This window comes from Ctenocephalides felis, unplaced genomic scaffold (assembly GCF_003426905.1).
Source record: "Ctenocephalides felis isolate EL2017-DRISC unplaced genomic scaffold, ASM342690v1 CF-g0.4_SCAFFOLD_01886, whole genome shotgun sequence".
NCBI lineage: Eukaryota > Metazoa > Arthropoda > Insecta > Siphonaptera > Pulicidae > Ctenocephalides > Ctenocephalides felis.
In genome coordinates, this window is record NW_020538040.1 from 8,361,828 (window position 1) to 8,388,962 (window position 27,135).

The 27,135-nt window shown below is 28.7% G+C and overlaps 3 protein-coding genes across 3 annotated transcripts in view; 2 read left to right on the top strand and 1 right to left on the bottom strand.

Annotated features, from left to right (window-relative positions):
- The first annotated feature begins 1,002 nt into the window (after positions 1–1,002).
- LOC113377339 (importin-7) lies at positions 1,003–11,305 on the top strand. The gene is made up of 18 exons (XM_026617621.1): positions 1,003–1,187; positions 2,697–2,932; positions 3,006–3,106; positions 3,444–3,658; positions 3,727–3,911; positions 3,996–4,169; positions 4,807–4,952; positions 5,045–5,154; positions 5,232–5,388; positions 5,658–6,019; positions 7,234–7,402; positions 7,470–7,561; positions 7,700–7,831; positions 7,948–8,124; positions 8,191–8,330; positions 8,932–9,389; positions 10,887–11,030; positions 11,101–11,305. Exons 1-18 carry the CDS (start codon positions 1,104–1,106, stop codon positions 11,157–11,159), a joined length of 3,141 nt encoding a protein of 1,046 aa, XP_026473406.1. The 5' UTR covers positions 1,003–1,103; the 3' UTR covers positions 11,160–11,305.
- A 1,283-nt stretch (positions 11,306–12,588) lies between these two features.
- LOC113378676 (mucin-5AC-like) overlaps positions 12,589–27,135 on the top strand; it is a 33,702-nt gene continuing 19,155 nt past the window's right edge. Inside the window, exons 1-5 of the mRNA XM_026619232.1 lie at positions 12,589–12,712; positions 15,933–15,981; positions 16,102–16,199; positions 18,696–18,776; positions 23,797–23,932. Coding sequence (XP_026475017.1) covers positions 15,972–15,981; positions 16,102–16,199; positions 18,696–18,776; positions 23,797–23,932 — 325 coding nt within the window. The 5' untranslated portion in view covers positions 12,589–12,712; positions 15,933–15,971. The remainder of the gene's footprint in view (positions 12,713–15,932; positions 15,982–16,101; positions 16,200–18,695; positions 18,777–23,796; positions 23,933–27,135) is intronic.
- LOC113376923 (NEDD8-conjugating enzyme Ubc12) lies at positions 12,864–14,140 on the bottom strand. Its single transcript, XM_026617029.1, has 4 exons — positions 13,964–14,140; positions 13,763–13,896; positions 13,386–13,553; positions 12,864–13,322 (listed from the first exon to the last, which is right to left on the bottom strand). Exons 1-4 carry the CDS (start codon positions 14,067–14,069, stop codon positions 13,182–13,184), a joined length of 549 nt encoding a protein of 182 aa, XP_026472814.1. The 5' UTR covers positions 14,070–14,140; the 3' UTR covers positions 12,864–13,181.

The window sequence follows — 27,135 nt, forward strand, 5'->3', positions numbered from 1 at the left end:
TACTCATTCTGAAGTATGAATTTGTTACAAAAATCAAATAAAAGTTTATTAAAACCATATCAATAGTTATTGTAATATGCAATGTTACAACATTATCTACTTACTTACAGTATCATTTACATTTTGTAGCTAATACAAAACTTTTATTTCATGTTTTTCTCTGGAAGACAAAAATTATGAGATAACTGTCAGGATTAGTCTGGCTGAAATTTACTGAAAGTTACGGATTTACAAACATGAATGAAAATTTTTGCACTTAGTTTTCTAGTAATGAAGAAACTGCTTGACTGATTGTCTGCTGATCTAGTGCTTTAGGAAGTTAATAACTAGCAATTAACTTATTACTTACCAGAAAATAACTTGTGTGTAAATCTAATATCTAATAACTAATAAAACTAGTCCTTACTGTCACAAGTTAATAATTTGTAAATGATAAGCATTATGCTCATTTATCTATGATGATAAGCAAACACTGATTTAAAATATTTAAATTGAAATAAAATTAAATAACTAGAATATAAAATATATTAGGTAAGATATATATATTTTTTTCTTATTAACGAATAAATTCATTAGTGTTATAAATATCGTTGATTGTTTTCAAAATTAGCAAAATATGGTAAAATAAACAAATTTGAAGTTTGTGATAAAATCAACGTATACGATGACAACTTCAACTTACTGTGATTTAAATTTTTGTATCGGTATGTATTACAAACCATAAATAAAAGAAGAGTATGTATCAGACTGATTAAAATAATTAAAATGAAAATATTTATTATATAATACCACTATTTCATATCCAAATAACATTTTCAATTATTAACAATGAATATATCAAAAATGTTTGCCCAAAATAAATAACTATGTATTCGCGGATACTACCAACCTAGCAATAATAAAATCGTCCCCCTTCGTCATTTATTTTTTTCGCATGAGGCAACATTATTTCGTCGCCGGCCATGTTGCATTTGCAAGTCACGTGACCATCGCACGTTTAACAAAACAGTTCTGTGATCTATGTAGTTTTACGAACCGGGTCTGTAAAAATTCTAGCATTGGTTGTTGTTTACGTTAATCGTGAGTGTAAATAGTTAGTAATAATGGATAACCGAAAATTGATAGAGTTGCTCCGTGCTACGATAGAGCCGAGTCAAAGGCAACAAGCTGAGGATCAGCTCGCACAGGTAAAACCGCCATGTATGAACAGCATGTGCTAATAAAATGTTTAGATTTAGGGAACTATTTCAGGATTTAGATGAATAGCTAGGTGAAGAATCTCTTTAGGGCGCTTTTAATTATATGCTGATGTGGTATCGGCTTTAAATGAAATTTTACATGTCCTCAACTTGCATAACCAATTTGCACAATTTTTGACAATCATGTCTTTAAAAGACACATGGCATGCAATTTTTTCACGATATCATTTTTCATCTCTATAGATAAAACTTGTTTATGAAACACGGCCTAATTGTTTATAGAATTGCAACTGATTATTTTACAAATTTCCATATTTGTGACAAATTGAAATTTATTAGTACTTTTTATTGCAAATTACATTTTTCCTTAAACATAAATTCGAAGTGTTTTAATTTTTCTTGAGCTCATTGGATACATTTGATTAAACTATTAATATGGGAATAATTTTGACATGTGGAAGAATTAAACATAACCTTGTAGACCAATTTGTAATGCTTAAAACATTTATTAATGTACATAATTAAAACTAAATCGTTTGCTTTACTTATAACATATAATAGGAAGCTTTTTTTCATGAGATATTTTTAAATTTGTATCAATCCATTTTTGGAAAATGGGTGTTGCCCATGCCATGAGGTTTTTGAAATGGAAAATGTGAATTTCACTTAATTGATATGTATATGTCTAACATTTTTAATAAAATAATGAATTATTTAAACTGTTATTGAAAACAAATGTTGTTCATGATCAGGTTTTATATCTGTATCGATAATTTTTTGTCAGAACATTTTAATTATAAAAAATAAATTGTACGATACATACAGCATAATACACAGGAATAAATATCGAAAACAAATTATTTTCTTTATTATAAACATATTTTTTTCCAGACAATTCTGTAAGATCTTATTATCTAATATTAACAATACAACTTTATCAATCTGTACGCAAACTTTATAATTATTATTTTGCAAATATATATATATATATATATATATATATATATATATATAAATCAACAATACAAATTCTGATTAATTTTAACTCAATGTATCACATTTTTTGAATCCATCTTCTTCATGTTTCTACTAATGCTATTGCGTCTTTCTCTAATTATGTCAAACTTTTTGCTTGATACTGCTTTTCTTCATACATATTTGATATTTACATACTTTATATACTAACTTACTCAATTACAATTATATATTATCACATACAAACTTGTTATTACTATTCATTATTGTATCAGGAAGTGCCAGGAATCGAACCAACGATCTCCGGCATTTGAGTCAGACATCCTATAATATATACATATGCTATAATATAACAGAATATATATATATATATATATATATATATATATTTATATTTATATTTATAAACTGTTTTTCCCTCAAAGTATAATAGTAGTTTCTAAGTTCTATCTTACAAAAATAGCTTACAACTTTTGTTTTATGTTAGATCTTATTTCTTTATATCTAAAATCTATTTTTCAGATTCACAAAATAATAGGATTTGCTCCTACCTTGCTGCAAGTTGTAATGATGAACGATGTCGACATGCCTGTTAGGCAAGCTGGTGTGATCTATTTGAAAAATATGGTAACAAATAATTGGGCTGATCGAGAAACTGAAGCTGGGCAGCCAATGCCATTTAGTATACACGAGCAAGATAGGGCTATGATTCGTGATGCTATCGTCGATGCTGTTGTTCATGCAACAGAATTAATTAGGTTTGCATATTTTAACCTTTGTCTTTCATATCAAACGTTTTTCATAATGTTTTTAATTATTATTTTTTTGCAGAACTCAATTATCGGTTTGTGTAAATATTATGGTTAAACATGATTTTCCCGGAAGGTGGACTCAAATTGTAGATAAAATTAGTATCTATCTTCAAAATCCAGGTACATGGTATAAAAATACATTGCATTAAATTCTATAAACTTTAATTTTATTGTTTAACTTTGAAACATATTCTTGAAGTGTTTATTTACAGCCAAATAGTCAAAATAAAATGCAATAAATAATTTATTATGTATGTTTCAACACTGTGTATATCATTCAGCATGTTTAACAAATTCACAAAATATTTCACACAATATTTCAGTTTAAAGTATATTATTATTTATTACTTCTTATTTAGACTATTTTGCTGCTAATAAACATTTCAAGAACTGAATTCTATTGAATCTGTCATCTTTTGCAAATGTGTTGCTATAGTTTCTTAATTATTTCTTTCAGATCCCACTGGTTGGGCTGGTGCTCTTTTATGCTTATATCAACTTGTAAAAATTTTTGAATACAAGAAAATTGAAGAACGACAACCTCTGACCGAAGCTATGAATTTGTTACTACCCATGCTCTACAATATAATAGTTCGTTTACTACCAGATCAATCAGAACAGTCGGTGCTTTTACAAAAGCAGATTCTTAAAATATATTTTGCTTTAACTCAAGTAAGTTTTTAAAATTTATAATATTAGCAAATTATACAATTATTAATGTGATTGGTTTTTATTTTCAGTACTCATTACCTTTAAATTTAATTACACAAGAAATGTTCTCACAATGGATGGAAGTTACTCGTGCAATAGCTGATAGTCCGGTACCAGAATCAACTCTGCAAACTGATGAAGACGAACGCATGGAATTACCCTGGTGGAAATGCAAAAAATGGGCAATGCATATTCTGCACAGAATGTTTGAGAGGTATATGATAAATAAAAATTATTTTAGAATTTGTGTTAATTACAAACTGCCAAAACAAATCTTACAAAAAATGATTATTTTTAGATATGGAAGCCCAGGTAATGTTACCAAGGAATATACTGAATTTGCTGAGTGGTATCTGAAAACATTTTCTGCCGGTATATTAGAAGTGCAATTAAAAATCTTAGACCAGTACAGAAATAAAATGTACATTTCACCCAGAGTGCTGCAACAATGTCTGAACTATGTTGATCTTGCGTGAGTTACTTCTATGACAAATTTATGGGGATATTCTAACCTAGAGGCATGATATTTGATTTTTGAAAGGCTATGAAAAAGCATTGTTTTTGCTATTCTTTTCTTTTAGAAATAAATTATTGATTAATGTTTAAAGAATACAGATAAAAATTGACTTCATAACATATCCCTGATGATAGCTCTCTAAATAATCTGATAAAAAAAGATTTAATCTTGAATAATGTTGCAGTTGCATGAACTGATGACAGACAAGTTAAAATATTTGATTTTACAAAATATCAACAGCCTAAAAATCCAAAAAAATAAATTTATATCAAATTATTAGCATTCTGCATATATATTAAACACAATATCACTATTTAGATCTGTAATAAGATTGAGCAACTTTTTTAACTGATGGCCATAGTTATTAATAAATATTGAAACTTGATATATACTAATAAACATAATACAAAAATACTAAATCAACAAAAGCTCATAAATTATGGCATTGAGAAAAGAATAAATTGTAATTAATTTATTGATGGAAGAAAATTGATGAAATAAATATAGAATTTTACTATTTGACAATAGTTAAACAAAATATACCACTTTAATGTAAAATTTTTTAATACTGAGCAACAATTCTTAATTTCAGAGTGTCACATGCATTTTCTTGGAAATTCCTGAAGCCACATATGTTTGCAATTGTTCAAGATGTTTTATTCCCAATTTTGTCTCATTCTGAAGCTGATGAAGAGTTGTTTGTTTCTGATCCTCATGAATACATTCGTGTAAAATTTGGTAAATATTATAATTTTTAATATATCACAAAGAATATATTACTTCATTATAATACAAGAATATAATTCTTATGATCTTCTGTGATTATATAGATATTTTTGAGGATTACATATCACCAGTAACGGCTGCTCAAACATTGTTAGGATCTTGCTGTCGGAAACGTAAGGACATGCTCCAAAAAACAATGCAATTAGTAATGCAGGTAAATATATCAAGGTCTTAGTTATTATAAATCAATATTATGGCTTTGAATTATAAGCAATTATATTTTTTGTTCAGGTTCTTACATCACCTCAAGCTGATGACAGGCAAAAGGATGGTGCTCTACATATGGTTGGTGCTTTAGCAGAGATTTTATTAAAAAAGAAATTTTACAAAGATCAAATGGATTCACTTCTTATGAATTATGTTTTCCCAGAATTTTCTCACGCAAAAGGTAATATTGAACTTTTAAAAAATAATACTATACTTTTTAATTTAAATATTTTGAATTTTTTTATGTTATATTGTTCATATTAAATTATATATAAACTTTATTATATTAAGCTTCATATTATTAACTTTCCAAAGTAGCTAATGCTTTTGCTAGAAAATCGGATTTGCTCATTTTATTCAATGTTTAAAGAAGTTCGTTTTTGCTAGAAAATTTGATGAGTAATTCTGAATCATCATACATAATTTAATAATGTTATATCATTTTTCTAGGTCATATGAGAGCCCGTGCATGTTGGGTGTTGCATTACTTTAGCGAAATCAAGTTCAAGCAAGAAGATGTTTTAGCCACTGCTGTTAATCTAACAACAAATGCATTGTTAACTGACAAAGAACTGCCTGTTAAAGTAGAAGCTGCTATAGCATTACAAATGATTTTGGCTGCGCAATCAAGGGCTGAAAAATATGTTGAGCCCAGAATTAAAGAAATTACAATGGAGTTACTGAGGATTATACGAGAAACTGAGAACGATGACTTGACGAGTGTTATGCAAAAAGTTGTGTGTACTTACACTACACAATTGTTGCCGATAGCTGTAGAAATCTGTCAACATTTAGCACAAACCTTTAGCCAGGTAATTTTTTTATTTAACATTGTATACCGGGATAGCTAGAGCTATTGGAACCATCGGTGGTTTGAACTTAAGTATGCTCTTTGACACAGAAAATTCAAATATGTATAAAGCAAACATAAATTAAATAATTTCATGTCATACACAACATATATCACTTGCTTTTCATGTATTCACGAATACCTAGACATGTTTTCAATGGTAATGATTTTGTCCAGGTCTAATAAAACTCTTAAATGAATCAGCAACTGCTTCAAGAATGTTTTGTATTTTGTATAAGATGGCATTTAAGTACAAATAAATACATCGTATAACAATTTTGAATAATGTTTATTAGTAATATGATGACACTCGTGATACTCACATTTATTAGTGTCAACCATTATACACATTTATATAATGATAAATTATAAATTATATATTTATAATATCATTAAATATATGTATAATATTTAAAAACAATAATGTAATTAAAGTCATACTTCAAATGTGACATGATCGGTTTGCCATTCTAAATTAGCATTTAGAAATGAATCTTCATTAAAGAAATGAAGTAATTGCTGATTAATAAATTCTATAATATTCATTCACACAGTGGATTATTGTTTTTGCAACTTCAATCATCATGTAATTGTGTTTGAAGAACTTTATTAATTAAAATTAACATACATTCATTGATTGCTTGTATTTTTACTTTATTGCTAGCGATATAATCTCATTCTTTGAACAGCTGTAATATCTGCCTTGCCTAAAAAATATTTTCCATTTTAATAACTTCAAAGATTTATAGAAACTACGAATAATATAGAAATCATTTCTAATCAATAATATTACGTTTAGTACATGGCACAAATGTTTAATTTGTTTTATTATTTTCAAGGAATAGAGTAAAATATTCTTCTGATTCAGGCATTTTTCATTAAATCAAGATTTGTACTAGGATGCAACTTTAAAATGTTTATTTATCTATGCCGATTTCCTTGTTGATGCTGGTAGGCATACAGTAGGCAGATCTCTATTCACATACATGACTACTAATCACAATCGACCCGTATTGAAATGATTTTATCGAGAGCGAAAGACGTACAGTTCGGGCGTAACGCTATTTTCGTTGCATTTGTACGGATTTACACCCTAGTCGCGCCTAAAGAATTTTTACCTCATAATCATGTTAATCAGTTTTTGATTGGAAATTACACAAATTTTATAATTTTCAGGTTATTGAATCGGAAGAAAATTCTGATGAGAAAGCAATAACTGCCATGGGGCTTTTGAACACAATTGAAACCTTACTTTCCGTTATGGAGGATAATGAAGAAATCATTGCCAACTTACAGCCTACAGTTTTGCAAGTGGTCGGACACATATTCCAACAAAGTGTTATGGGTAAATTAAAAAATTTAATATAGTGTAAAACTAGTTGCAGTATTTTTAATTTATTTTTATATAACAGATCTGTACGAAGAGGCTTTGTCTTTAGTTTATGATTTAACGCAAAAGAAAATCAGTCCTGATATGTGGCAAGTTCTGGAATTAATATACCAGGTAATGATCAGTGTTTTTTTGTTGTTGTATGAATTTATTCATAAGCAAGCCATAATCAATACAATAAATATTATTATGTCGGGCTTGTTATTTGTAATTAAAGTTCAGGAAACATGTTCATAATTTGTTTATTTATAGGTATTCCAAAACGATGGATTTGATTTCTTCACCGATATGATGCCTGTATTGCATAATTATGTCACTGTAGACTCAGATGCTTTTATTTCAAATGAGAACCATGTTTTAGCTTTGTTTAATATGTGCAAAGCAGTAAGTAGATTTAAACTTACATAAAATTATACTATACACTTGAATGTTGAAATATTATACTATTTTGTTTCTTAAATTATTAAATTAATTAAATCATTTCTATTATTAAATTTCAGGTTTTAACTGGAGATGCTGGAGAAGATCCTGAAGCTCATGCTGCCAAACTTCTTGAAGTTATAATTCTCCAATGCAAAGGAAGAATTGACCAATGTATACCACCCATTATAGAATTGGTTTTAAATAGATTAACAAGAGAAATTCAAACATCAGAGTTAAGAGCAATGTGTCTGCAAGTAAGTGCTTGGTTATAAAAAAAAAAACCATACAGTGGATATAAATACAAGTATAACTTGTTTTAGGTTGTGATAGCAGCTCTCTATTATAATCCTCCATTGCTGTTTAGCATAATGGATAAATTACCTATGCCAGTTGCCTCCGCAGAACCTATTGCATCACATTTTATCAAACAATGGTTTCAAGACGCTGATTGCTTCTTAGGGTGAGTTAATAACTTTGTAAAGGCATACTACGTATATGCATACAATCAAAGAACACTCTCACGCGACACGACGACCAATCACAATCGACCCGTATAGAAATGATATCATCGAGAGTGAAAATGTAACGCTCTTTTGGTGCGTTTTTACAGATTTACACCTTAGTCGCGCCTAAACTAATTTTACTTTAAAAATGTACAAACTACAATAGTTTCTTACATTATAATGCTCTACAGCAATTGCATATACTTATATATCACTCTTTAATTAATATATTGATTTCTTATTAAGTCCATTATTTATAAATGTTGGAAAGCTTATGCAGCTTCTCTTGGGTAAAATACCACTTACAACTAGTTAATGATACAATAATAGGCTGTCAAGTAAAGTTTTGTCTTGATAAATTTTTGTATTGTGATGAAATACATGGTTTTCCAACAAAGATCCTAAACATTTATTATAGGCTTATAAAAAGTGGCTTAATTATATAAAGATTCACAAAGGCATGAAATAATGAACAATGTCAATTTTTCAATCAATTGTCACAGTTTAAGATTAAGTTTTCTATTAATTCTAATTAATTAATGTATCAATTTCTTCTAGCTTACACGATCGTAAACTCTGCGTACTGGGAATATGCACTTTGATAAGTCTAGGGGACTTAAGACCTCCAGCATTAGCACAATATGCAAACCAAGTAGTTCCCACATTGATCCTGCTCTTTGATGGCCTTAAACGAGCTTACGCAGCTAAAGCTGCAGAAGATGCAGAAGAGGAAGAGACTGAAGAGCAAGAAGAAAGCTGTGAAGAGGAAGTACTTTCTAGTGATGAAGATGAAATTGATGAGCAAGGCCAAATGTATTTAGAGAAGCTGCAAGACACCACAATGAAGAAGGCAAATGCTGCTGGTGTACCGATTTCAACAGCGTTCCAGGATTGTGATAGTGAATCTGATTATGATTTAGATAACGAAGAAACTACTTTAGAAACTTATACGACTCCAATTGATGATGAAGATAACCCAGTAGACGAATATGTAATCTTCAAGGAGATTATTACGAGTGAGTAAAATATTTATAATTTGCAATATTTTTACAAACTTTCTGATGACAAAAAAAATTACCAATTTCTTATTTTTTTTACTTACCCGACGTTTCAAGTCATTTTTAATTGAGACCAAATTTGAAATAAGTATGTGTGTCTGTGTCTATGTGAGCAGATTTTTGTACCTTCCGTCGACGTTTTCTTGAAAAAAGGGTTGGACTGATTTAAAAAGAGTGCGCGTAAGGTTCACACGCGATTGGAATAACTTTTTTGCTACTGTACAAGATGGCATTTAAGTAAAAATAAATACATCATATAACAATTTTGAATAATGTTTATAATAGCATTAAAAATATGTATAATATTTAAAAACAATAATGTAATTAAAGTCATACTTCAAATACGACATGATCGGTTTGTCATTGTAATTAGCATTTAGAAATAAACCTTTATTAGAGAAATGAAGTAATTGCTGATTAATAAATTCTATAATATTCGTTCACACAGTGGATTATGTTAAAGAAAGCCTAAACAAATATTGGTTTCGCAACTTTACTCATAATGGAATTGTGTTTAAAGAACTTCATGTAATTAAAATTAGCATACATTCATTGATTGCTTGTATTTTTATTTACTTTTTCGCGATATAATCTCATTCTTTGAACAGCTGTAATATCTGTTTTGCCAAAAAATATCTTCCATTTTAATAACTTCAAGGATTTATAGAAACTACGAATAATATATAAATAATTTGTAATCAATAAACTTAATTTTAGTACGCGGCACAAATATTTGATTTGTTTAATATTTTCAAGGAACAGGGTAAACCATTCTTCTGATTCAGGCATTTTTCATTAAATTAAGATTTGTACTATGATGTAACTTTAAAATGTTTATCTATGCCGATTTCCTTGTTGATATCGGTACGCATACAACTTTGATGCCGGTACGCGTACAACGACAGATCTTTATTCACTCGCCACGACGACTAATCACAATCGACCCGTATTCAAATGACGTACGTAAATCAATGTTGAAAATTTATTTTGACAATTTTGATTAAACTTTTGTATAACGATAGATTTCTTGGTCTAATATATATCAACTAAAATAAATATTATAGGTCTACGATAAGCGGCCGCGAACCTGAGTGGTTTTAATCACAATCTATGCCGAGCATATGCACATTCTGTGTTTTGTATGTAGCTACTAATTACAGTTGACGCTCATGCTTAAATTAAGTACATTTTTAGAATCCGAAATGGATGAAATGTAATGTTTTGAAAAAATTCATTCGATTTATACAATAGATAGATGTATGTTTGAATACAATTGGAAATTGTATCTATTACTTTTTATTGAAGACGAACATTTTATTTTTGAAATAAAGTATTTACTGAAATTTGACAAAATTTTTACCTAAATAGCTAAATCTCAATTCTTAGGTTTATTATGTGTTCATTCAACCTCACAGCAAAATCTCTAAAACTTCCTAAAACTGTCTATATTTTTAGATTTACAAGGACAAGATCCTCAATTCTATGCCATGTTGACGAGTCATTTAACGCCTCAACAGCAAGAATCTGTTAAAGATATATTTACATTGGCTGATCAAAGAAAAGCAGCTGCTAACTCCAAAAAAATAGAACAAAGTGGAGGTAACTAATATTTTTGATATAGCAAATGATAAAATTCATTATGTTTTCTTAATATATGTTTTTTCATCAGGTTATAGTTTTCCATCACAAACTGTGCCTACAACTTTCAACTTCGGTTCAACTGGTTGAAATAAAATTTTGTTAGATGATGATATATTTGTTTTTAGAATGCATTTGTTATTAACGTTAATTATTTCTAAATTGCAGTTACTGATAAGCCAAAGGCAATTCATGATTTTGTATACACTATCAAAATGTTGTAACTATTTTCATACCGTCACTTAAGTTAATTTAAACATATAATAAATGTTATTAATTAATCAAATCATGTTTGTTTGATTTTATTGCATTTGATGCAAACTAAAATACTTTGTAAAATATTACAACTTTGTAAGGTTTAATGACTATTATATAGTTTATAATAGTGAGAGCAAATTGTTGTATGATTTGTTAAGGTCTAGTGTGAAAGGTTTAAGAAATCGTTTTTTCTTTACTTTAGTATTTTAAAATTTGACTATTTAAAAATTCTTCATAAACTTATGAACGCTTTGAACGAACTAACAATAAGCCCAGCCCCAAATTCCGACATTTACTGTTTTTTAACAAAAATCGAGGATATCAGAAAAAGTGAATTTTTTTATCATAGAATTTATATGAATGTGACATTATTCTAGATTAATAATTTTGTTCCTTTTTTTTCCCTTCTAGAGGGGTATATTCACATGCCTCAAAAATTTCTTTGATACCTACTAAAATTAAAACTTTTTGACTGTTTGCAATTTTAAATTGTTTTCTGTATTCTTAAAACATTAATACCTTACAAAAAAAAATAATAGGAAGACCTGCAAATTAAAATGCAATGAAGAAAAGTAATTAATCCTGATTAAAATTGTTTACTGAATTGATGTGAAGAAATTGGCGCAAATTAATGCAAAATTAAATATATTTCTGCACTTCAAGCCCTTATATCCATATTTCTACTCTACTACTATATCCATTTTTGACTTTCTGAAAGAGTTTGTTTTAGCCAGAAAATCCAGTTTGCTAATATTGTTTTCTGCACTTTCCAAATCATTCTGCATTGACACTAAAATTAGTAAAGTATATGTGTGATGTATCAAAATTTGTTTTAAAATGTTTTTATTTTATTTCAAAACAGAACACTGTTGAAATTATGGCTATGGAGGGAAGGTTCGTCGTATTTGCGTAAAAAGATGATTACTTCCACTAACAGTTATATAAGTCTAGTTATATTAATACTCAACTAATATTATGATATTGAGCTACAAATATATATACAATATTTGTATTCATAATTTAATTAGTATTAAAAAAAAACAGTGGCATGTTATCCCTGCAACAGCTTTGCCCCACCACATCATTGCCATAGTTCAATAAAATTTAGGTTGAACCTTTTTTTTTTTTAAAAAAAAAAGTGCTATCAGAGGTTTCTATCTCTTTTACCTATAATCTGTGTTTATGTGGTTAAAACTTGCATAATTGTTTTGATGTTAGTCACAAATCTTGTTAATATTTTCCTATACACAGTACCTATTGAGTTCTATATTGTAAATTCAATTTTAACTTAAATATTTTTGTTATAAATAAATTAATGAAGCATATGGTGTAAAGTTAAAGACAAGAACATTTTTATAAAATTATGTGCATTTCATCTATTTAAGGTAATGATTCCTAATTTTTATACATGATTATAAGTTTCCTTAATAAATACTAAATACTAAATAAGTTATTGAAGTAAAACTAAACATTTATGACGATTAATTAATATCAATAACAATTGTTGAATTTTTTGTTAATTGTACATTTATAATAGTCAAATTTACTCCTATCTTATTAGAACACTCACCAATCACATGTAATAACATGTAATATTGAATTTATTATTTTAGATTAAAATGTATTCCTAAGTAAAAGTCTGATGATATATCTGGAGACATGTATTTAGGCACGAGGCCTTTAAATTTTGTTACCAAGTCATTCTTAGATTGTAACTTTAACATAAAGTCAACAAAATGGATTTATTTTCCCGAATATAAGGTAAATGAAAAAAATGACTTGCAGAATGATAAAGACAGCCCGTGGCACATTGTGCAATTGAGTCTTCTTATTGCATTCGGGAGAGGGGTTATATCACTTGAGACATCGCTCAAAAAGCATGTTTCCAATGTAACCGCCTCGCATGGCTTTTTGAACATTGTGCTCGAATAATCTCCTATTGGTCTGTAGAACTTCAGCTGCTTCTTTGTTTAAGGGATCTTCTGGGTTTGGTTCCTATTGTAAAACATAACCATATCTCTAAGTCATAACCATATCACATTTGATAACGTAGCTTACCAGGAATAAATACTGCAGCCCATAAACAATTGAGTTGATAGTAAGTACAGGTTTCCAATCTTCTCGGAGAATATTTAAACATACATTTCCTTCTAAATCTATATTTGGGTGATAGACCTGTGTTTCACATTTTACTTTAGGGGGTTCATGGGGGTATGACGGACCGACCTCAAAAAGACGTTGATGTTAGCATAGAAATGAAATAAACTAATCAATATTTACATTCGAAAAATAGAAATTTTGGTACATATGTCAATTCAAGTTTTAAAAAGTACTTTTTTTATAGAGTAGGCAATTAAATAGAGCAATACATTGCAATAGATAAGGTATTTTAAATGGCGTTTAGAGTGATTTAATATTAAAATACACCTGTATACCTTGAAATTAAAAATAAACTTTCCTCCTTTGTAAAAACCTTCATCTGGGCATATTATGAGTTTAAAACTTAAGAGATCATCAGGATCTGGAAATTCTGTATTGCACGTCTTAGGCAGATTTAATTCATTTATATCTGCAATTATAAAATCATGATAATTCCTTTCTATGTAATAAATCAATTACATTTAAACAAAAATAACCTTTCGTTATTCTCAATTGCGCTGCTGATGCCTTTTTTTGTGTTCCTGATCTTGTGGTCGACTCTCCATCTTTTTTTTGTTGTTTTAAAGAGAATAATTTAATCATGATCTTAAAAATATATATACGTCGTTTAAAACTAAATTTAACTTAATTTTGTATATTTCGTGTGGGTAAAAGGTTTTTGACAATTGACAATAAACGTCTAGTTCAACATAGTGACACGAAGAAAATTCAAGTTCATGGCGCTGTTGTAGCCGCCGGAAAATTGGGCGCGGGAAATACGAACAACGTTTAAATATTCAAATTAATATAATGCTTCCAATTTAGATTATATAAATATAAAGATGATATGCGTAATACTATCAGAACTGAAAAAAAAGTTTATTTTTGTGTAAATGTTATAATTAGATAAGATAACTTCAGTTTTGTAACAAAATTAGCATTCATCGTAACGACCAGGACCAAAATGAAAGTTAGTTTTGACGAAGTAATTTTTGTTTTTGTTTCGATATCAACAAAATTTGCAATCATCATGACGACTAAAACCAAATTAAAGTAGGTTTTAAATAAACTTGCAAATGAATAACGTTTAAATTTTTGTATAATTTTATCAAAATGAATTTTCGGTATATTTTTCTATTTATATTTGAGCTTGTCCAGTTCGCATATGGTGCATTAAGAGTATTGGTAAGTTAAAGAGATACTAATAACTATATTTATATTAATAAAATATTTCCGAAGAAAATTTTTGTTTATTTATGAATGTATAAAAAAACTAATAACAAATAAGCAAAAGTTAAATAAATTTAATATAATACAAGTAAATCGTCTAATTTTAATTTTAACAAACGTCAAAAAAACTACTCATTTTCTCAAACTTTGATGAATTTTTGAAATTAAACTACTTGTCGTAAGGCCGTAATATTTCAGTATTTATATAATAATATTATAATTTATATTATATTAAATTTATTTAACTTTTGCTTATTTATTATTAGTTTTCTTATACATTTATAAATAAGCAAAAATTTGGTTCGCAAATATTTTATTAACTAGTTGAAAATGACATTTAGCCTTAAGGCAAGTTGCATGAACAAATATTGAAATTTAAATATTCTGATAAAATTTTCAACTGTTTATTTCAAAAATAAAGTCGCTTTCAATTAAATCTAAACATTGCGATTTTGAATAGAATTTTCTCTATCACATTTAAATTAACTGTGATTATATTAATTATATTGCTGAGGTAGGTGCTTGTATGTCCTAAAATTGTAGCTCATTATTTTAAATTTTAATAAATTGGCAATGTTTGACTTATCACATCACAAAAGCAACTTTTAATACAACTTTTGACTATAAAATTTTCTCAAACTTTGGTGAATTGTTAAAATTAAACTATTTGTCGTAAGGCCGTAATATTTCAGTAAGTTATATAAGACCATGATATATATCGCCAAAAAAGGTTCATAAAAATCGGCCATAAACTTCTTTTCAACAGTTTTTTTCAAGTAAACGGCTCGGTAAATTTTTACCTAAAACTAATCACTCAACCAATATTTTTCGAAAAGTTTTTGATTTTTTAAAATCGATTCAGAATTGGGGGCTAAAACGTAGACGAACAATTTCTCACTTTTCTGCTATTTACAAAGAAACGGCTTGGCTGTTCGTCGCGCGAACGATAGAAATGATAATCCTCATCGAGATACATCGAATGGTTTTTTAATTTTTGAAATCGGTCTAGCCGTGTTTGAGAAAACGTCGATTTACGGCAAAAAATCTATTCACACACACACACACACTTTTTGCAAATTTGATCTCATTTGATTGAGAATGGCTTGAAACGTCTAGAAAATATAAAATTAGCGAATCGAATTTTTTGATGAAAACATAAACTTCTCCTTCGGGAAGTTAATAAAAATGTAGTTATTAGTATATCTTTCTAATACTGTGGTCTGTTCATTCTTTTAGGATCACGGAGTTGCGCCACTATACAAAAATGACATCGCCATGCTTTTCTGTAAGTTTAATCATTTTGTGATTACATTTTTCAATTAATAATTATTTTGAATATTATATGAAAATTTATATTAAAGATGCAAGTTTATTTTGATGATTATTTATTCCTGTGTTATTATAGTTATCAAGGTCCGCAATGAGTGTGATCAAGCGGTTCATGTTGTTGCTAGAGGCATCGAATGCACCACTCGTATCACCCCGTTAGACGAAGATAGAGTGGTAATTGTTTTTTTTTACTTTTAGATATAATTTAGCGAACAAATGAATGCAGAGCGTCGAATTTTTAATAGAAGATGACACGAATTGTCACATTTAATTCATTTGTTGCTATATCTAAAAAGCATTTTTAAAATTTTCGATTTTTTTTCCATGCTATTTCCATACGAAGCTTTGATTGAATTGCGCACTATCTACAAGTTGATATTAAGTGCTAAAACTTTTAGAGAATATTTTTTTAGCAATTTGGAAGCATTTAAGCTCCTGGGAGCAAGAAAATTCGAAAATGTCTATATTAAAAACCATCCTAATATATATATATATATATATATATATATATATATATATATATATATATATACACAATAGAAGTTTAATGGCAAAATGAAAATTATTCGGGCCATTAATTTCTATTGTCGCAATATAGTAATTTTATTAAACATTTTCAATTATAATTAGAAAAATCACATAATATACGGTTTAATAGGTATTTTATAAAAATAATAAATATAGAAGCCACAATATCTCTGCATAAAATTTAATTAAATTTATAAATATATTAAATTACGTGTTTGGTGTGTGGCTACACTGAATGATACTTAAACTGCTGTCATTAAGATGGTACCACTGGTTTTAACATGGAAATACATGAATATTTGTGCAGTTGTTCAGTTTTTGAAAAATTTGGAAAAATTTGATTTAAAAAAAATGTTTTTTTTACATTTTGAACTTTTTTTCAAAGCAATCTTATTTTTTTTGAAGCAATTAGTACGAAACCCAAAAAAATGACACAAAATGTGCACAGATTATTGAAGCCTCTATAAAATGTCTGATAAATTTGATGTGCTTATGTCTAATAATCATTTTTGGGTCTGCTTAACCGCTGGGCTTGCCCTTTCAAAAATTTGATCAGTTCGTTCATTTTGTCAACACAAATAAAATGTGTGTGTTGAACCGTGTTCCCAAAATCGCCGGCGAAAATTTGTATACGAACACACACATACATACACACATACTCACACACATATGACCACACACACGCATAGCCCCATACACACATAGCCACACACACAGATCAATTTTTTCTTTGTAAGGTATGCCAAAATGTTCAGAAACTTCTGAAACGTAAAGATATATAAAAGTTTTCACTTTCGATTTTTTTCAATGACTATAACTAACCCTAGGGAAAGTTAAAAAATAGAATATGCGAAAAGTTTAAAATTTTCGTAAACTTTTCAAATATATAAAATTATACGTTTGGTGCGTGGCTACACTGAATGATATTTATAGTGTCTTCGTTAAGATGGTACCACTGATTTTAACGACAGTACGGAAATATTTGTGCATCCAACTCTTCTTTTATCTATGTGTGCAACTGTCTAATTGGTATTTTTGAAAATACTAATTATAACTGGTGGCGTGTGGCATTGTGCCTTAAAGCAAATTGCTGGAACTTTGAAAAAATTAGATTTTTGTGAAATTTTGAAATTTTTGAAATAAATTGAATCTTTGGAAAAAAATTTTTGAAATGGCGCCGCGTCGTCGTTTAACGAACAAACGACGTTATGAAACTCATAAAAATGTAAAGAAAATTGATACACATTATTAAAATCTCCATAAAATATCTGATAATTTGATGTGCATATGTCTAATAATCAATTTTGACCGCCAAATGGCGTTTTTTTACTTTTTTTAATAATCTCCGAAACCGCTAAACCTGCCTTCCCAATTTAATTTGACGTAGGTTAAGTTATATTGTTCGTAAAAAAATTCAAAAATGAAATTTTTTATTTATCTTTACGTTTCAAAGGTTTTTGAACATTTTGACATACCTTAGAAAAAATGGATGTATGTGTGTGTGTGTGCTGAAACAAATTTTCGTCAACGATTTCGGGAACACTGATCATCCGATTTGAATAATACATTCGATTCATATTGATGAGGAGACGTGCTGATTAGTTTTTGGCGAAGGCAGGTTTAACCGTTCCGAAGATACGGGGCAAAAAGTGCTAAAAACGGTAACACGGTTTTTAAGAGAACGGAGCGTCCGATTGTAATAATTCAAAAAACATTTTACTTGTATTAACAAGATGAAGAACTAATCAAATTCTCATGAAGGCAGGTCTAGCGCTTTTGGAGATCTAGTAAAAAAAGTAAAAAAAAATGCCATCTGGCGGTCAAAAATGATCATTAGACATATGCACATCAAATAATCAGATATTTTATAGAGATTTTAACAATAAGTATAAATTTTGTTTACGTTCCTATGGGTTCCGTACCAATGTTTATTCGTTAGGCGGCGACGCGGCTAAGTTATCACATATTTTAATTTTTTTACCACTTTACCACTGGTAAGCACCTGCCATGTCAGCTGAAAACCTAGAACAATATTAATAATAGTTAATAGTTAGTTAATAAGATAATTAAATTTTAATAGAATTATAGATTTATTATTAGTTATTATCTTGATATTGCATTAATTTTTATTTTTTTCTTCAGTCCATGCAGCTGATCGGTGGCGACATGGGTGACGTATATAGAGGAGGAATACGGAATCTGACTTTGTTTTTTCCTAATTTGGTAATTAATTCAATTAGCATCTACTTTAATCATTTATTATAATATTTATAAGATAAACTAACAATATCATGAGAAGCGTAGTATGGCATGTTTTCATTAATTTGTGTATACGCACGTTGGGGACTCCCTGTGATCAGGGGCTCCTTATAATTGATACGGCAGTAACTAAGTTTCTAATAAGTTACTTGGAATTTATTTTTTACTATACATTTTGGCATGATTTTTTACCATTTGGTTTATAAACAAGAGTAAAAAGTAAAATATTTAAACCACTCACGACCGTATCAGAACCGCATTACTTAGTTAGTAGTAACGGATTTTTAAAAAACCCGATTTGCTAATTTCATGTTTTCTCGGCGTTTCAAGTCATTCTGAAGTGTATGAGACCAAATTATGAAAAAAAATGTGTGTATGTATGTTTTTTTTGTATACCGGAGGAAATGCATTTAGGCATACCAGACTAGTGGGGCGTCCATTAATCACGTGAAGTTTTTAGGGACAGGGAAGGGGGTTGACAAAAAATCACAAAATATCAGTAAGATATCACGTGTATTTATTTATATAAAAAAAAATATTCAAAAATTTTACAGTGTTTTTACGTAACTAAAAATAAACGTAATGTTTGACGGGTAATTTTGAATATCACTATGTATCACCAAGAGGGAGGGGGGGTCCAAAAATCTTTAAAAACTCGCTCACGTGATTAAAGGACGCCCATCTAGGTCTTTTGTCTGGATATGTTAGATTCAATTTATTATAACAAAATTAATAATACCAAAAATACATTTGCTTATCTCTTGTTTATTGTCCCATTTGCAACCGCCATTAGTAATTACTTTATGGGGAAGGCTCTAGAATTCTATAAATCTATAATTCCCACTTTTTAATTAAACTTTTGCTCTAATGAGACCTCTTCTTTTTCCGAAGATAGCAAGTCTAATTAGAACTTTAGTAACGATGTGTGTATGAATGTGTGTCTATGTGCTGATTTTTCGATCCTGTTTCGTAGATTATCTGTGAAATTGTTGCAGATTGTCTGAAATTATTATAGATTGTATGAAATTATTATAGGCTAAATTTGTTATAGATTGTCTGCAAATGCTGTATATTGTCTGCAAATACTGTAGATTGTCTGAATCTAGTAGATTGCCTGAAAATGAAGTAGATTGTGTGAATATGAAGTATATTGACTAAAAATTTTGCAGATTGCCTGAAATTATAGATTGTCTGAAATTGTTGTAGATGTTTGCAGATTGTCTGCAAATGCTGTAATTGTCTAAAAATGTTGTAGATTGTCTGCAAATGTCTGAAATTGTTGTAAATTATTTGCAATTGCTGTAGATTGTCTGCAGATGCTATAGTTTGTCTACAAATGCTGTAGATTGTCTAAAAATGAACTAGATTGTCTTAATGCAGATTGCAGATTGTCTGAAAATGAAGTAGATTATCTACATAAGTATTTTGCAGATTGTCTGAAATTGTTCAAGATTATCTGTAAATACTGTAGATCATTTAAAAATGTTGTAGATTGTTTGAAATTGTTGCAGATTGTCTGCAAGTGCTGTAGATTATCTGCAAATGCTGTAGATTGTTTGCAGATGCTATAGATTGTCCAAAAATATGGTTGATTGTCTCTAAATGTTGTAGATTGTCTAAAAAAGTTGTAGATTGACTGAAATTATTGTGATTTGTCTGAATTTGTTGCAGATTGTCTGAATTTGTAGTAGATGTTTGCAAATTGTCTGCAAATATTGTAGATTGTTTGCAAATGCAGTAGATTGTCAACAAATGCTATAGATTATCTGCAAATGAAGTAGATTCTCTGCACATGAAGTATATTTTCTGTAAATAAAGTAGATTGTCTAATAATATCTAAAATACTGTAGATTGTCTACAAATGCAGTAGATTGTCTGTAAATGAAGTAGATTGTCTACAAATGAAGTAGATTTTCTGCAAATAAAGTAGATTTTCTAATAATATCTAAAATACTGCAGATTGTCTACAAATGCAGTAGATTGTCTGTAAATGAAGTAGATTGTCTGCAAATGAAGTAGATTGTCTGCAAATAAAGTAGATTGTCTAATAATATCTAAAATACTGTAGACTGTCTACAAATGCAGTAGATTGTCTGTAAATAAAGTAGATCGTCTGCAATTGAAGTAGATTGTCTAAAAATGTTGTAGATTGTCTGAAATTAAAGTAGATTTTCTGAAAAGTTTGCAGATTGTTTGAAACTGTTGCAGATTGTCCAAAAATGTTGTAGATAGTTTGAATTTGTTGCAGATTGTCTGCAATTGCTGCAGATTGTTTTATTGTGTGATATATTGTCTGAATTTATTGTAGATTATCTATCAGATTATTGTAGATTGTTTGAAGATAGTGTCTGAATATGTTGTGAATTATGTGCAAAAATGTTGTAAATTGTATGCAAATATAAATATAAATTGTCTGAAAAAAATGTGAATCTACCTTGAGCTACCATTGATGTGACTTTTGCAAGATATTTTGAAAAATAACAAAACTTTTTAATCCTTGTCATAGAAAACAAATCTAACTAAAAATCAACCATTACTATAATATTTGCCGTATTATATTTTTAAAAATCTATTTTTAGACAGTACAATTAATAGATGTCAATGCCTGACAGTTGTAATTTTTAAATAAACAAAAAATTTTTTTTAAATAATATATTATTTATGTCTTTTTTTGGGCAGTATTGATTTTGATCGTGATATGAATATACATATTTATTTTTTAAGAGTGAAAGAAATCTGAGAATTTTAAGTGAGGGGAAGTTGATAAGTCTGCGTATTGTTTTTTTTCGCCGAATCCATTGCAACCCTGTATTTTTCTACCCTTGCACTAGGCGTGTCCCGTGCACCACCAATTACCTTCCGGGCTGTCGCAACGATGGCGCCATGTTTGAATCATTCATTATTTTTCTATGGGGTGCTTCTGAATATATATATATATATATATATATATATATATATATATATATATATAAATATATAATATTGTGTATTTTAAAAAAGAGGGTAGACAATGTTTGCCAAGCGACACCGTCTAGCCATTTTTCTACCTTTATATACTCGTATGAATTGATGAGCAGTACATATTTTAAAACTGATTTTATATAAAATTATATTTACATATCATATATATATATATATATATATATATATATATATATCGATTCTTTAACGTTATTATACTTATCAAGTGGGCAAAAATATCAATATTGATATGCTTATAATAACTAGTCTTAAGGGGTTACACCACTGTACATTTTTTGAAAAATCAAAAAAAAATATTTAGGCTTAAAAAATACTTTGAACCTCTTAGAATACGAGGAAAAATATTTTATAGCCAAAACTTTTTTTTACTTGTATTTATGAACACCGCTCAAATACATTAACAATAACAACTATGTAGTGGTGCTTGGCATCATACCTTAAGACAAATTACTAGAACTTCCCGTACCAAAAACTAAAACTAATTAAAATGAAATTAATTTGTTCAAACCATTTCATTTCTAAAAATGTATTGCATTCAAATGTGAATATCTATTGTAATCAGTAGCTACCAACAAAATACTGAGCGTACATATTTTATGCATAGATTCTGATTAGAATCACTTATTGTTAAGCGTACGACGATTTTCTGAACTTTGATGAATTTTTATAATTCAATCGCTTATCGTAGGCCTATAATATTTTAGTATGTTATTTTAGACTAGGAAAGCTATCGTTATACCAAGTTTAATCAAAATGTTTTTTTTAACATTAAATTAAAAAGAAACGATACGGCCGATCTTTACAAAAAAATCATCAACCCGATTTCGAACTAATATCTTTCGAATACTTTTTGTATTTTTAAAATCGATTCAAAATTGTGGACGAAAAATTTTACACTTCCGCTAGTTACAAAAAAACGGCTTAGCCGATTATCTCACAAATCGAGTTACATCGAATGGCTTATACATTTTTAAAATCGGTCAAGCAGTTTTTAAGAAAACGTTGACAAAAGGTTAAAAATCGGTTCACACACACACTTTTTTAACTTCCTGTAGAGTAAGTTATAGTAATGGGTCGAAAATCGAAAATTTTTGCATATCTTCACGTTTCAGAGATTTCTGAACATTTTGGCACACCTCAGAAAAAATGGATGTGTGTGTGTGTTTTGTGTGTCCGCATTTTTTGTTCATGTTTAATCAACCTATTTGAATGATTAAAAAAAACATTCGATTCCTATTGATTGGGAGATGTGCTGATCAGTTTTTGGCAAAGGCAGGTCCAGCCGTTACGAGGATACGAAGCAAAGAGTGCAGAAAATAGAAATCGAGTTTCTGAGAGAATGGAGTATCCGATTTGAATGATCTAAAAAAACATTCAATTTGTAATGATTCGGAGAATAGGTGATTATTTTTTGACTAAGACAGGTCTAGTCATTTCAGATACAGAGTTAAATGTACAAAAATGGCATATTTTAAGAGAACTAAGCATCCGATTTGATTGATTGAAAAAACTTTTTGCTTGTGTTGACAAAACAATTACTTTTTAGAAAAAAAATTATTTTAATTTTTTTCTATATCGAAAATAATTCAGATTTTAATTTTAATTCTGATTAAAGTTTTATAGCTCACTTATCCACTTTGAACAAATAATTTTAACATTGCAATTCAGTACATATAATTCTTATAAATATTAGACAATGTTACAATATTTATAATAATCTATTTCTATTTTCGTTACGGTACGGAAAGTTCCAGCAATTTGTCTCAAGGCACGATGCCATAAACCACTAGTTCAAATTTAGTTTCAATCAATTCAGAATGACTTGAAACGCTATTTTTCACAATTTTTGAAATTTAAATCATATTAATGAACATATTTGTCATATCAGGAGGTTCGTTTGCCTTATGGCAAAGTGTAACTTACAATGTTTGTTTTGGTGTATATTTAACAAATTACTTGTACTTTTATTCTTAGTTTATACTAATAATAATTTTATTTTCAGTTTCTACAAAATCGTGAAGGTTACTGCGTTGTTGGTATTTATTATCAGTGTAAATTTGCACCAGAGGCGAGGGCTTTAAGGGTTAAAATCCGATTTAATACCACAATAGATGTTAACCCACCACCATTGGTAGCAAGTAATTATATCGTCGATCATTTTATATAAATTTACAGATTTTTTATCATTTTAATTTGTGTGAACATATTTTATTACATTTTTTATCATTTTTATTGAGGTACTATCAATTTTATACCTGCCAATATAATACAGCTGTAGGAGAGACACTGGGTACGGTTGTGCCACTTTTTCTTGATCAGCATTTTTTTTGTTAATTTACCAGATAGCTGGATAAAAATTCTAGGAAGGTTGTGACAGGCATAAAAATTGATTAAAAAACCATAGATATAAACACTAAAATGGCTTATAACGGCTTTATTGTCATAATTATGTAACACAATGCAACATAATCATTTTAACAAAGCATATGAATATAATATATCAATATATGACAAAACATATTTTTTGTACAAGGTTTACTAAAAATTTTTGTGAAACCTTTTATTTCCTGGTATTGAATTTTCTTTAGACTTTCTCTTTCGTATTTTGTCTTAGTTGAGTTAGATTTTTCTCTATCTATTTAATCTTACTCCGAAAAAACAAATCATCGTTATGACTAAGCTAAATTATTTACGCAAAAACTAATTACAGCAAAATAACAAACAATGTAATCTATTTGTATACAATTAACAGTTATTATTAAAAGAAATCGGACATATAAACTTACTTTTGACTTTTCAAAAGCCATGCGATCTATAGATCATATTAATGTAGGGCGCCGCCACAATGCAATAACGGAAACTTGTTCGAACAAACATACTTTCATCTTCTCACTATAGTTTAGCTTTTACGACGTCTTACGCTACCGTACCCTGGCACAACCGTACCCAGTCTCTCCTACTATCTCCGAACCTTTCAATAAAAAAACAAATTGTTTATATATGTACAATTAGGGCAGGTCGATGGGTCGATTTAAAAATAAGATACTTTGCTGAAGAAACCATACCTCTAAAATGAATTCTCATGTCCTGTGCATTGACCCAAAGATAAGGGTTAAATTTTGAAAATTTTCGTTTTAGAGTGCCCCAATAGTGTCCAAATGTATGACCGACCCCCACTAACTTTGGAAGGCCGATCCACCCATGCCCATCGTTGAACCTCTAAAGAGAGGTCCCAGAGGGTGAACCATGGGCATGGGTAGATCGGCCTTCCAAAGTTAGTGGGGGTCGGTCATACATTTGGACACTATTGGGGCGCTCTAAATGAGCCAAAACAGGAATTTTCAAAATTTGACCCAATCTTTGGGTCAATGCACGGGACATCAAAATTCATTTTAAAGACATGGTTTCTTCGGCAAAGTATCTTATTTTGATCTCTAGTATCCGAAAATCACATGTGCCTATGCGACTTTTTTTACCCGTACAAATCGACCCGTCTTAATATACCTACACACATATATATATATATATATATATATATATATATATATATAGGGTGGTCCTTAATATGAACATTTTCGAATTTCCTTGCTCCCAAGGGCTCAAATGGTTCCAAATTGATAAAAAACAATTCAAAAACTTTGTAGAGCGTCGAATTTTCAATAAAAAATGACACAAATTTTCATTTTTAAATTATTTATCGCTAAGTTATACCTAAAAAATTGTTTTTTTTTAATTTTCAAATTTTTTTCCCTGCTATTTCCATACGAAATTTGATTGAATTGCGCACTAAAAGTTAATATTAAGAGCTAAAACTTTCAGAGAATTGTTTTTTATCGATTTGGAACCATTTGAGCCTTTGAGAGCCAGGAAATTCGAAAATGTCCATATTAAGGACCACCCTAATATATATATATATATATATATATATATATATATATATATATGATTATTTGAAAAAAAAAATTCATACAATTTTTAGAAAGTTATTTTATTATTATTAACAGTCAAGATGATATCAATTAATCATTTTTCTCTGAGTGTCGCCTATAGGTGGCATCAGGATGATGTTCTCTTTCTACGGGTGTCGTCTATAGACGACATTCAGTGTATCGTTTCATGTTTCAATATTTATAACTAATTAAATAATGAAATCATTAGCATCAGTTAAATAATTGATAATTATAATTTGTTATTATAATTTTTAGTTCATCAAAAGTGTAATTTTGATTTTTTTAAAACATATTGTTATTGATAACACAGGTCCACAAAATAAAAAAAGTTGGCTGTATTGGGTGTGCGGCATATGTTTTCCAATTTAGTTTTTATCGCTGAACACGAATCTGAAGTCAAAGTTGGGGTCAAATCGCAAAAAATGAAAAAATAATTATAATTTTTCTCGTTTCCTGGCCCCTTTTGACTTAAATGATTTAGTTTCAATTAAATAATCTATTTTTGTTTTGTTTTTATAATTCAGCAGTAATTTGTAAACATATTTTCTTCTCATTGCCCTGGGTAATCTGCAACCATGTTTTCAATTTGATTATCTGAAAACGTGTTGGCAAAATACTACTGTATTCTACAAAAAAAACTTGATAACCAGGTTAAGTGAATACTAGGGTTTATACAAAAACCGACATTTCAGAAAACCGGTTTTCGAATTTTAATTTCACTAAAAAATCGGTTTTAACCGGTTTTCGAATTTTATATAGAAAATAAATTTTTGCTCGAATATTCTGTAATTTATCCGGAAATTTAGTGTAATGAGTAGAATTATTTATTGTTCAATTTTATAGATAGTAAACAAAATTATTTCAATTTTAATTAGTAGAAGTAAAAAATAATAGTTTATCTTGATTAAATAACTTTGAAAATAATCATTCGTTATTCATGCATCATTTTCACATGTAAGAATGAAAAAATTGTTATGATAGTGAAAGGATAGTTTTCGAATAAATAAAAATAATACATTTATAAATTAAAAAAAATCATTAAATTAAAAAATAGAAGTAAAAAAAATATTAGATACATGTTGATACATATTTGTTAATATCAATTTTAGTTTTAAAAGCAATTAAGCTAAACTCGGGTATTGTCTGTTCCGAGAAATTTTAATTAATTAATTTTAAACATTTTAATTGTTTTTTGTTTAATAAAATATGATTCCAAAAAACTGAGAACGTCTATCGAATTGCTACTTAGATGTGTCCTTTGTTTACTCACAAAATTTCCTGAAATAGAAAATACCCTCATACTTGCGACCAAATTATGCTTAATTATTTTTAAAGCCTGATATAATTTTTTTGTTTTTTAATTTGTGGCGTCTAGGGTTTAAAACTCTTTT